This window comes from Octopus bimaculoides, chromosome 19 (assembly GCF_001194135.2).
Source record: "Octopus bimaculoides isolate UCB-OBI-ISO-001 chromosome 19, ASM119413v2, whole genome shotgun sequence".
NCBI classification, from domain to species: Eukaryota; Metazoa; Mollusca; class Cephalopoda; order Octopoda; family Octopodidae; genus Octopus; species Octopus bimaculoides.
This window is the reverse complement of record NC_068999.1, coordinates 26,307,603-26,320,474: the sequence shown is the minus strand read 5'-3', so window position 1 is coordinate 26,320,474 and position 12,872 is coordinate 26,307,603. Positions and strand designations below refer to the sequence as shown.

The window sequence follows — 12,872 nt, the reverse complement described above, 5'->3', positions numbered from 1 at the left end:
TAGTCGATTACATCGACCCCAGTACTCAGCTGGTACTTATTTTATCAACCTTGAAGGGATGAAAGGCAGAGTTGATCTCAGTGGAATTTGAACTCAGAACATAAAGACATGAAATACTACTAAGCATTTTGTCTGGTGTGCTGATGTTTCTGCCAGCTCGCCGCCTTAATAATGATAATAATAATAATAATAAAGAAGGCTTGCATGAATAACATCAAAGACAACTTGAAAGGTAAACTTCTGCATGGAAAATACCTTAACTGCCTGTCCAAAGCAGATATTCATCAAAATCTAACACATCAATGGCTACAAGGGACAGGTCTCAAAGAGGACACAAAAGGTTTTGTTATTGCAGCACAAGATCAGAGCTTATCTACCAGAAACTACAATTCAAACATCCTTAAAGATGGATCTGACCCATCATGCAGAATTTGCAGAAAATTCACAGACAATTGATCATGTTGTTTTTGGCTGTCCAGTCCTCACTGAAAAGGAGTTCCTCATAAGACATGATAGACTAGGGCAGTACATCCACTGGAATGCTTGTAAATGCTACAAGATTAAATTCTATGATAAGTGGCTTAGGCACTATCCAGAGGATGTAAATGGTGAGGGCGTTACCATCCTTTGGAACTTCCCAGTACAAACAGACAGAAAAAGTGACTCCAATTAACCAGGCATTGTAATTAAAGACTACTACAGAGGAACTTGTCTATTAATAGATATGTCTGTCCCACAAGATCAAAATGTCTCAAGGAAGGAATGCAAAAAGCTTGCTCACTATGAAGATCTGCAAATTAAAATCACAAAAATGTGGAAGCTTCATAATACGATAATACCAGTAGTAATTGGTATGTTGGGAATGATAAAGAAGGGAGCTGAGAAGTATATTAAGCAACTCCCTGATAACTCCAATCTCTATGAACTACAAAAGATAATCTTGATGGGTACAATCATCTAAAATGGAATAAATGTGGTGATAATTTTTTGTATGCATAGCAAAATAAAAGTGCTACTCTTGGCATCCAAAGGATGCCCAGTACTAAGGCAGCTGAAATAGTTATAATGAAAGGAAGCCATAAATGATAATAAATTTGTAACATATGATCACATATATCACAACATGCAGCAATGAATTCCCAGTTTTCTCATTCAGTGACGGACTACATGCAAATGAATTTCAAGTGCAAACTTCTTGTATGACCCTGCTTGCTTTCCTGTTTGACACTAAAATACTAATACTTGTAGCTTGAGACAAGCTATATCTACTACTTAATTTGCTTTCAGATAATTTTGTTTTGAAGTTATTTTTGGAGATCACTTATTATTTAAAACTGCACTAGAAAAAGTATAGTTACTACACTTTTATTAAAATCCTTTGTAGTGCTTATTAAGTCTCCTACATAACTATCAGCCCCATGTAGTTAGCCATCTGTATCATCGACATATGTGTTTATGTTTGTACATTTTGAGCAACTAGTTCTTTCATTGATCAAGTGCTTATGTATCTTTTCATCTATAAATTAAAGAAGGCCACTTCTCAGATGACACTGAGATTTCAAGCTCTTCCTTACTAACCAGCACATGGGTCTTTGCCATTTTGACCTTTGTATTTTTGACCATATTTCCAAGTTCAGAATTTTTCTATAACTTAGTGACAGGCTCTGCTGAGAATTAGGTTATCAACATAGAAAAGCTCCAAGGACAACCAGTCTTGAACTGTTGTGCTATAGCCTCAAGAGCTATAACACTGCATGACACTAATTTTTTAGTAAACACTACTTTAGGTGATAGTTAATTTTAGAGTGTTCTTTATGAATATGAAATCTGTTTTGCTCCATCACATCTATATTTTGATTTACAAGATATTCCATATATGCTGCATTTATAGAAAAATGTTTAATCTTGTAACCATGCATGTAATTTATTAACATGCTTTCTTTAGTCTTTGCTTTACTTAATTGAGGAAAGGTATCTTTCAGCAACTTGTTTGGTTGCCCCTCAGGGTCTTGTGACTTCATGCAAATTTTGAAGATTCCAAGTTTAATATGTAGTTGTAGTAACACAAATAGCTCAGGTAAAACTAGTAGTGCGTATTAAACTCTTTTATTCCCTGGTCTTCATTCATGATGTGCTGGCCAATCATGCTGACTGTAGTGCTCATTTCAAGCCCTGCTGTCCCACAAGAACAAGAAGCAGCAAACCTTTGTGTAACTTTTTTGCACTCCAGTTAGAAAAAAAAACAAAACAAAAAAAGAACTTTGATCTTCAAGTCACCTCCAGCTTTCCTCTTGAAATCCTCATACCTGATCAAGAAAAATACATCTTGATGGCATCATATGACTCTTTTGCCTTCCTCAGATAACCCACTAGAATCTCTGGGTAATCATTCCCGACTTGCAAAAGGATTACTTTTAAGCTAGAAACACTTCTGTCAACGAATAATCACCAATGTCTTGACATTAGAGGAAAATCCCTGTACCATCATCAAATTCATTATGCATGTCGAAAAATTTAACAAATTTCTTCTCTCAGTGACTGTATGCTGTTTTAGTTCCTTGGGCTAAGACACCATATTCTTCCAGCCAAGTAAATATCATTCTTGGAAAGTCACAACTTTTGAACAAAATGATCAAGTTGTTCTCGAGTTATTTCAGGGCATGGATGAGGAATTTCAAAATCCTTGTCATCTATTTGGTTTTCACATTTAGTTTTGTCTTTGGAATTGTCATTTGACTCGCTCGATGGTTGATTGCCTGGCACAGAAGAATTTCATCTTTATATGGTTTGGGTCTTATGGCTGATAGCAAATTAACGTACTTGATTATACCTTGCAGTTTTCTTATTGAATTCCTCAACGTTATTAATGCAAAAGTAGCAATCAGTAGAATGGTTGCTTTGTTCTAAGCATACCATTAGAGTTGCAAATGGCATTTGCACCAGCTTGTCACTGGACCTCAAGGAAAGCCAATCACTGCAAACTTAACATACAATATGTGGAGCAAAACATTTATCTTGGTCTCCAAGTTTCATTTTGAAGTAATCCTTGTATCTTACTTGTGTTAGTGGTGTGGTGTTTCTCCAGTCTTGGAATGCATATCCCCCACAGATGTAGCAAAAGTGATCTGGGTCATTGCGACATACACATTTTGAAGCCATGCAAATTGAAGTAGAGGAATAAAAAACAGCAGTCCACAGAGAACAGAATAATTATCAATTAAGTCACAATAACATCCAAAACATACATTTAAATCAAAGTGTTCTAAAAATAGACATGATCTAATATGTGTTATATCTACTTTTACAGCTCTCTTATTAAAGGTTGTCACAAAAAGAACAATCAAAGGTACTCTTAAAAGATAAATGGGAACTTTTTATGCACTGCATGCTACATTACCTTTCTATAAGTTTGGTATATAGGAGGTATCTTTTAGATCAAAGTATAGATATGATGGAATAAAACTCACTTCATATTAAAAAAGGGTACCCTAAAATTACGCTAATTATCTCATACTAAAGAAACTTTTTTCATTTTGTTATGCAGTGTAATTAGAGCAAGGCAGTTAGCATCCAAGATTAGTAAGAAGAGAAGCAGCTACATTCAAACTAAATGTTTGTAGAAGAATTTTTTCTAAATGCATCCAATGTCCAAGTGGTCATTTAATCCTCCTGTCCAAAAATGCAGGGAAAGGAGCCTGTTCTGCTTATCACAAGCCATTAACCCTTCAAACTATTGAGACCTTGTCAAAAGTCTTCTCCAGATAAACAATCATAGTGATTCTTAGTAAAGAACTTGCGCATTTTATTGTGTTATTGTTCCTTGGCATAACCCCTAATTACATCTCATCCAAGTTAGCCTTTATCTAAATTAACTTTGTTAAAGCTCTTCCAACTATTTTCAACATCAGTGTGAAACCTTAATTGCCTCTCTCCAGTATTTCTCCTTTTCCTTAGTTGATGAGAGTACTGTTCTTGTCACCTCCCTGCACTGCCTGATTTAACTAAGTATGTGACCTACATAACTTGATGCTCAGTAAATATCAGCTATGGACAAGTATTTTAATTTGTAAATTCTTATTTAAAGCTTCTTCTTTTTTTAAGTCATAAGGTGTAATTACATCTCATTAATTACCCCTTCTTCCTAATAGTTAGCAAGTGCTAATCGTTTCCAGCATGTTCTTTAGTATGGAAACATAATCTATGTTTTATGATTAAAATTAAATTTAGAATGCGAGTACACATATGACCTAAGGCTTTTGTAATGTATGGTCTTATTAAAAATAAATTTAAAATGCATATTATTTTTTATTAATCCTAAAAGTTTTTAAAAAAATATTTCATAATTTATCAAGGTTTTATTTCATAGCATTTAAAATTATTTTCAACTTGAGCATTCTAGTGCTAATAACTGACAATAACTTCATATGATGTTTTATGTTAGAAAGTGTTCAGTTTCTATGAATGAAAAAAAGATATCAGGTTGTTAATATTTATTCACACTTCATAATAATATAGTAACTTTATAGATCTTTGTAGAGAATTCAAGTATACTATCTTTTTTCTACACGTTGCTATCTGTACAAATTCTCTTTCAAATCTTGAATTAGTATGCACTTCAATGCATAATTATTAAGTTAACAGTGTAGGAACAAGCAAAGTATAAAATGTAAGGTTTAATTTTTAAAAATTTTGTTTAATAGTAAATAAATTTTATATATTATTTTAGAAAATAATTATATTTGAATTATGTCTGCTATTTTATTGAATCTAATATTACTTTTAACAGGAGGGGAAAAGTCGTTTCTGGTGATAGCAGTGATGAATTTGAAGAAGGTTGGTAATGTTTATTAACTTAAATTTGTTTAGTTATAGATATAAACTGGTGCAGGCATGGTTGTGTGATAAGAAGTTTGTTTTCTAACCACATGGCCCTGGGTTCAGTCCTACTGTGTGGCACCATGAACAACTGTCTTCTATAGCCTGGGCTGACCAAAGCCTTGTGAATGAATTTGGTAGATGGAAACTGAAAGTAGCCTGTCATAGGTGTGTGTTTATCCCTACCACACCACTTGACAACAACCAGTGTTGGCTTGTTCATATTCCCATAACTTAGCAGTTCGACAGAAGACACCAAAAAAGAAGAGTAGTAATGGGGTGATTTCTGGTGCTCCAGCATGATTGTAGTCCTATTACTGAAACAAGCGAAAGGTAAACAGTATATATATATAGGGTTAGTATCGCCCCTGAAGGAGGAACCTCCTAGACTGTTTCCACTGCTGTATCTCTGGCTAGTCTTTCCCACTTGGGACTCTGGTAGCAGATGAGGTCATCCCATCATCTCATCTTTAGCCTGCTTCATGACCTGGCCTGTCTCTTGCTTTGTTTCCTACAGCTGTTTCCCTGGTTTCCAGAGCATTATACTTGCTGGTCAGTAGCAGGTAGAACTGTATTGACTTGGTCCTATCTTCTTATGTTATTGTTCTGTCTTCATTAAACCAAACTAGGTGAGTCTCATCAGACAACTCAAGAAGTCAAACCTCCTCATACTATTGACCAACAAGATGCCGGTGGCATGTAAAAAGCACCATTCAAGCATGATTGTTACCAGCGTCGCCTTACTGGTACTTGTGCTGGTGGCACGTGAGAAACAACATTCAAGCGAAGTCATTGCCAGTGCTGCTGGACTGGCTCCTGTGTAGGTGGCACGTAAAAAACACCATTTGAGCGTGGCCGTTGCCAGTGGCACGTAAAAGCACCCACTACACTCTCGGAGTGGTTGGCGTTAGGAAGGGCATCCAGATCAGATTGAAGCCTAGTGCAGCCATCTGGCTCGCCAGTCCTCAGTCAAACTGTCCAACCCATGCCAGCATGGAAAGCGGACGTTAAATGATGATGATGATCAAGAGAAAAGACAAGTATATGAGGGGGTATAAAAAAAGAGGGAAGAAATGCAAGAAAGATATGACAAAATAGATAAATTATACCCTCCACACACACACACATACATACCTCTTTATAAAAACTCTGTACTTGTATTATGTATTGAGTCCTACATTTAAGAAAAATTAACTTTAATTGAAACAAATTCAATGAAGATAATATAATATTTAAGTATGTAAACATTTTATTTATAATAGAAAATATATTAAATTTTGTAAGTTCAGTTATCTTGGTTATAAAATTCTGTTGTCTCTTGGTAGCTATGGTTTTGGAGGTTAATTTAAGTAATTCTTACCTATATCTTGGAGTTCATTCAACTTCTGTATTAATTTGGTAATGTTCACAGTTTATGAAGTTTTTAATGAAAAAAATGTTAAAATTTATTGCAAGACACATTAAGAAACAAAAATTACTGATTACAAGTCTTTTTTTTTTCTATATAGAGGTGGAGTTTGCTGACAAAAATTGCAATAAACTACATATGAAGGTAAAAAGAGATGAAAGAAAAAAGTCTGAGAAAACAAACAATAAACCACTTCTGCCAACACGAAGATCCACTCGTAAACGATCTTTGTTGTTTTTATCTTCTGATGTCACTGAGACAAACAACATTACTCTGGAAGATGATCATAGTAATAATGAATCACACAAGCGTAAGAGAACCAATGTTGATGAGATTGATGACTCTTTGGTAAGATTTCCTGTTTTATATATACCTTATTCTAAAGTAATTTTGATGACTCAATGAGTCATTCAGGTTTTCTTTTTTTTTTCTTCTAAAAGAACATTATAAAAATAATTGATTCATTTCCCTTTGTTTTTATGAATATATTAGTTGTATGGTTAAGAAATGAAAGAAATCAAATTGATAATAATTTCTGATTCAGTTATTTTGATGTAGTTACATTGCATGATAGGCCCATTCCTATTGTAGAAATTAGAAATGGTGTTTGCAACATCTATGTGACTTTTCATTTTGAAAGTAAATATATATATGTCAGTAAATGCTGACAGTATTCAAGTATCCTGTGTACCAACAGAAATAATTATTCTATTTTCAGGAGTTTACAGATATGTACAGTCGTGTCAAAAGAAATCGTGCACAGCGTAAGTTCACAACAGTTTTAAATGGAATGCACAGCACCAGACAAAATATTGATGGTGAGAAATATTCAGTAATTTTTTTTTTCCAGATGCCCCCTCAATAAGAAAATTTACTATAAAAGATATCTGCATATTTCTATGCCTCAATTTAAACATTTTCTATTAAATGAATTGAGTAATTTGTTGTAGCTCGATTATCTTTTAATATCTGTACCTTAAAATATAGTTGTGCTGTTTTAGAAGATATGTCATGTACCACTCATTGTTGATTCTTGTGTTCATACCACTAGAAGTGCAAGCTGACTATAAAGCAGTTGTAAACCAGCTACTAACAAGCAATCTGCAAGAGAGGTCTCGAAATAAAAATTGTGTGTTCTGAATATCTCGTACTACTGACCTTTTGCTATGAGATGGTTTGATATTTTAGTAATTTATTGAATATTTGCCCCTCCATCCAGCCTTTCTATGTGAGACCAACAATTGATTATTGGTATTCCTTAGTTTTGAATCCTTTTTTTCTCTTGCTGTGCATAACATTTGAAGTTATTTGCTTCATCAACTTATCAATTTTTTTAACTATTTAAAAAAAATTTTCATGTTTTTATTTAATTTATTTTCGTTTTTAATAACTAACTTTGTATAAAGATTGTATTGATTTCAAATGAAAAAGGCTATCTAAATATGTTCTAATTTTTTTTTTGTTTTTAAAATTTACTGGTTGCTTTAAATAAAATAATTCTTGATGTGTTTGTTTTATTTAAAACTGTGTTTATGAAGTTATGTATTAATGTTATTAGATTTTGATGAGTGTCAAGACAACCAGGGTGATGTTGATGAAGAAGTTGATGAGGATGATGATGATGCAGATGATGATAGTGAGACACAAGAACCACCTCGACGTTCATATTATTTAAGGGAGCACAAACCACGTACAAAATTATTTGAAGCCCCACCTATAGGTTAGTAACAGTTGGGATTTAGACTCATCACCTTATAAACAATTTGTTTTTCTATGATTAAAAAAAGTTGTTGAATGATCTAATTGTACACATGAAAATTTGTACTAAATTATCTATGTGAGTGTGACTTTGTATTAGCATTAAACAGTAGATATTCATTGCATTGAGACAGATTTTATATCTTTTTTTTATATATCCCAATAATTTATCTCTCTTCATTAATTATTCTTTGATGTCAAAGAAATTAAGGTTTGAAATACGTTGCTAGTATCAGCAATTTAGTGTCAGGCTTTCAGTGGATATTAAAATGATTTCTTGTCATGTATTGATGCCTATTTGTTAAAATATTATTTGATATTTCTATATTTTAGTGATTTTGAACTGAACTTTAAGGTGTTGGACTATTGGCCAATTGTTTATGAGTTCAAAACTTGCTACAGCTATTGTATAATGCTCCTAAGTAAGATACACTACTTGTAGTAAAAATGAGTGTCACTCCTATTTCACAGTTCACTGGTTAGCAGTAGTAAGAACATCCAATTATAAAAACATATTCGCTTAGAGAAAAGAAGAAAATGTAAATATTTAAATTTGCACAATCATTCCACATTCTGACAAAAATATGAATGTAAAAGAATAAAAAAATATTGTTATAATTTAATAAATTTCTTATATATATTTTTATGCTAAATTTTAGACTCTCTTAAAAAACGAAATAAAAATCTTCCCTATTGTGACACTCCTGCTAGTTCCTCTCATGGAAAGCACACCTCTTACAGATCTCCTGCACATAGAAATGGAAACATGCGGTAAGTCTGTCATTATCATAACTATGATACATACTATTGTCCAAGATGTATTTTTCTTAGTTTTTGTTTCTACTATATATTTACACGCGTATGTGTGTATTAATTGCATGTAGATATATTAAAATGTATTTAAAAAAATGTTTTTACATATATTTATGTGTGTATTTAATTCATATATGGACTGTGAAATATTTCCCAGTGGGTAGCACTTGCGTATGTGTATAACATAATTATTATCATCATCTCTTTATATCTTCATTCCACACTGTTTTTCAGTGTAGTTCTCCTGCCATTTTTTAATACTTTCAAACCTGTTCCTTCAATTTTATGACCATTTACTATACCATTCCACCATCACATCATCCTTGGTCTGGTGTGTCTCCTTCGGTAGGTTGTCCCATATGAACTTCTAATTATCCTCTCTGATGCTATTTCCTGTTCCTCCTTGTCAAATGTTTCAATTAGAATTTCTCTAAATCTCTGAGTGTTTAATGGATCTTGAAGCTTCCATATCGTCCTTTTCCAGACAGGTTTGTATCTCTGAGTTCTAGCTTTAAGTCTGATGTTACTCGCTACTAAGCTGTGTTGAGTTGTACATTCTTCACCAGGGAAGAATTTTACATTCACAAGTATCATCTGCCTATCTCTGATGAGGCAATGTTCAATCTGGCCTGTGTTCCCACTAGCTTGATAGCTGGCTGGTTTGCTGAAGTTAGTTTTGCAGATCACAAAACTCCAAGAGCCTTGTTTTCTCCTCATTTTTAGAACCAAAGACATAACCTTCATGTACACCATAAAATCCATCGGGTTGCTGCTGAAGCTGTTTGTTGAAGTCACCAGCCACTATAAGAAGATCATTGTCATTTGCCATCGAGGTAATCTGTAAACGGGCTTTGTAGAAACAGGTTTTTGGTTCATCTACCAGACCAGCTTCTGAAGCACATGCAAAGATAAATGTTGCTATCATATTTTCTAAGGCTAGTCTAAGCTTAATTATCCTATCACATACACTGACTACTTTGGTCACTTTATCCATTTTTGTCTAAATTATACCCACACCACCCATCTACATTCCTCTGCTCAAGCATTTTTATGTTCTCACTGGATCTACCTTTTCATTGTGCCAACATTGATCATGGCAGCTCTAAGGTTGTGGACTTGGGAGGATTGAGGGGAGTAAGGGGAAGTATTATTTGCACTCAACAGATTATATTTTCTGTCAATCCCATAAATCTCTCTAATAAGTATGGCTAAGAGATAACACTTTACTCAAAGTAACTGGCCTGAGCTTCCATCATGGCCTCAAAACAACTCCAGAACCTGGTTCATGATTTCCTCACTGTTCTTTGGGAAGATCTTCAAATACCTCTTTGATCTTGGCCACTAGCTTGGCCTTGGCCTTGGTTGTGCAGGCAGAGCAGTTGGTATCTTTCTCAATCATGCCCCACACATAGTAATCCATGGGATTACAGCCAGGGCAATTAGTAGGCTAGAAATTGGAACTAGTAAAGTCGTAGAAATTCTCTGACAACCACTTCAAACTCTTTGGCCTCTCTATCCAGGGTTTGACCACAGTCTCTAACAGTTTCACACAACTGTCTGAATTTGAGCCTTAGGTCCTATTCTAAGGTGTGAGGGATGAATTCCAGCATGAATATACAGACAGGATGCCTGCTGTGTCCCTTCATGCTGGTTACCAGCCCCTCATTCTTTTGTTGTTTTTCCTGTAACATGAAAATTTTGATGCTGAAATAAAAGTATTTTTCAAAATAACAAATTTTTAAAATCCACACATCCCTTTGGATGCACAACCCTATCACATTTCACTGTCATACTATAATTCTAGTTGTTTTAAAACATTTGAGTATTCATGGAAGTCACTACATGTTGAAAAAGATTCCTTCCAAAATCCCAATTTTTTAAATCATCCTGTCTCTTGGTTATTCGAGTAACAATATTTGCTGTGCTTATTGTAGATAGGCTGTTGAACTAGCAGATGAAGTAAGGGGGACTTTCATGTAATCACTCCACATGCTAGAAATAGCAGTTAAGACTAAACTCAGTTAGGTGACTGTTACAAATCAACTCTTTACTTCAGCTATCCTTGCACAGGTGTGTGGTTGAGAAACTTGCTTCCCAACCATGTGGTCTCTGGTTCAGTTCCAGTGTGTGGCACCTTGAGCAAGTGTTTTCTTCTATGTCTTCTTCTATAGTCTGTCTATAGCTTCTATAGTGTCTTCTTCTATAGCTCCAGTTTGACTTGAGTGGATTTCATAGACAGAACCTGAAAGAAGCCTCATCACCATCATTTAATGTCCACTTTCCATGCTGGCATGGGTTGGACAGTTAGACATGGAGCTGGCTAGCAGCGAGCTGTCCAGCCTCCAGCTGTTTGTTGAGGCATGGTTTCTGTGGCTGGATGCCCTTTTAACACCAACCACTTAACAATGTACTGGGTTCATTTTACATGCCACCAGCACAGGTGCGTTTACACAGCACCAGCACGAGTGCTTTTTTAAGTAGCACCAGCACGAGTGCTTTTTTTTAAGTAGCACCAGCACAGGCAAACCGTTAAGTGTGGAAAACAGCGATTTTACTTAGCTTGATGCATCTTACCAGGTACTTGTTATTTCCTCAGTGAGGCTCAGCATCCGAAGATTCTTTCTCTCCACTTTATCCCACTTCTTCCTGGGTCCACCTCTTCCACAATTAGAACAAAGCACTTCTTTTATGCAGCTGTCCTCATTGATACACACCACATGACCAAACCAGTGCAGTCTTGCACACATCATCTGATGCTTTTATACCCAATTTTCTGTATAAATATGTGTTTTGTGTATCCTTGTCCTGATATCATGAGATGGTTATAAATGGGCATTGCTGTCATACAAGCACTACTGTTTATTTCCAGTCTTCTGTAAGAAAACACATCTGGTGATGAAAAATGTTACCTTACTTGGAAACTGAGGGTTGGCAACAGGAAAGGCATCTGCCCATAGAAAATCTGTTGCAGCAAATTCCATCTTACCCATGTATGCATAGACAAGTGGATGTTCAATGATGATAATGATCATGCCTTGATATTTGGTTTGGTTAAAAAATCTCGAGTTTTATGCTTTTTTTTTCTTTAGTTTATTAATCATTTCACTAATTACAGAAGTCTGAATGATGAGTGTGTAACTTAAGATTCGACAGTATTTGTATATGAATCAAATTTTCCTCTGGATAAGGTGGAAAGTGTGTTTCAGACACCAATCTCTCAGAATTATTGGTTCCTATTCCTAGAAAACATGAGCATTGTTTAATTTTAAATTTTATATTAGCTGAGATGATTTACTTTTCATTTTTAATTTGATGTTTTTGTTTAGAAGACGAACAGCGTTTCATGGAAGCTCTTCTACCTCATCTAGCAGTGATTCAAGTGATGATGAGCGGAGGTTTGAGAGAAGGAAGGCCAAGAGTATGACCCGGGCACGGAATAGGTAAGATTGAATCTTCTGCAAATGACTGAAAATACAAGATAAAATTATAATTAAAAAAAATTTTCCTTCATCTAAATGAACCTGATTGTTAATTATCTTTACTTCTGTTAAGTGTCTATAAATAATGTAGTAATGCAGATTTATGAAATATGTTCCAATTTTACACTTTGTCATATTTAATAGTTTTAACTTGCTAATTAATAAATACATTTATTCTATTCTTTTACGTCTTCTCAAATTTAAAAATAATAGATATAATCTTAGCAAGATAATGTTTTATTTTTGTCTTGGCTTTTCACTGCATTTTTGATTTCATAAATAATGATATATTTTTACTTGTTTCTTTTAATGTTATTTTGTCCTTTTGAATCAGGTGGTTTTTTTTTTCACTCATTTAAACTTTATTTTTAAGATTTGAAATTTTGTTGTATTTATTTTCTATATGAATACTATTTAAATCAAATTACTCGTTAAACTAGGTCTTTAAAGCTCTATAGAATATGGTCAATGTTTAATGTAAATGTGGTCTATTTCTCATTTAAAAAAAATATTATACATAGGTGCAGGCATGGTTGTGT

At 34.2% G+C, this 12,872-nt stretch overlaps 1 protein-coding gene across 2 annotated transcripts in view; it reads left to right on the top strand.

Annotated features, from left to right (window-relative positions):
- LOC106883269 (ATPase family AAA domain-containing protein 2) overlaps positions 1 to 12,872 on the top strand; it is a 73,781-nt gene that overhangs the window by 22,967 nt on the left and 37,942 nt on the right. The window contains exons 3-8 of one of the 2 annotated variants that reach the window (XM_014934211.2): positions 4,787 to 4,833; positions 6,384 to 6,631; positions 7,002 to 7,101; positions 7,842 to 8,003; positions 8,701 to 8,812; positions 12,181 to 12,294. In XM_014934211.2, coding sequence (XP_014789697.1) covers positions 4,787 to 4,833; positions 6,384 to 6,631; positions 7,002 to 7,101; positions 7,842 to 8,003; positions 8,701 to 8,812; positions 12,181 to 12,294 — 783 coding nt within the window. The remainder of the gene's footprint in view (positions 1 to 4,786; positions 4,834 to 6,383; positions 6,632 to 7,001; positions 7,102 to 7,841; positions 8,004 to 8,700; positions 8,813 to 12,180; positions 12,295 to 12,872) is intronic. The other variant, XM_014934212.2, reaches the window with a different exon arrangement.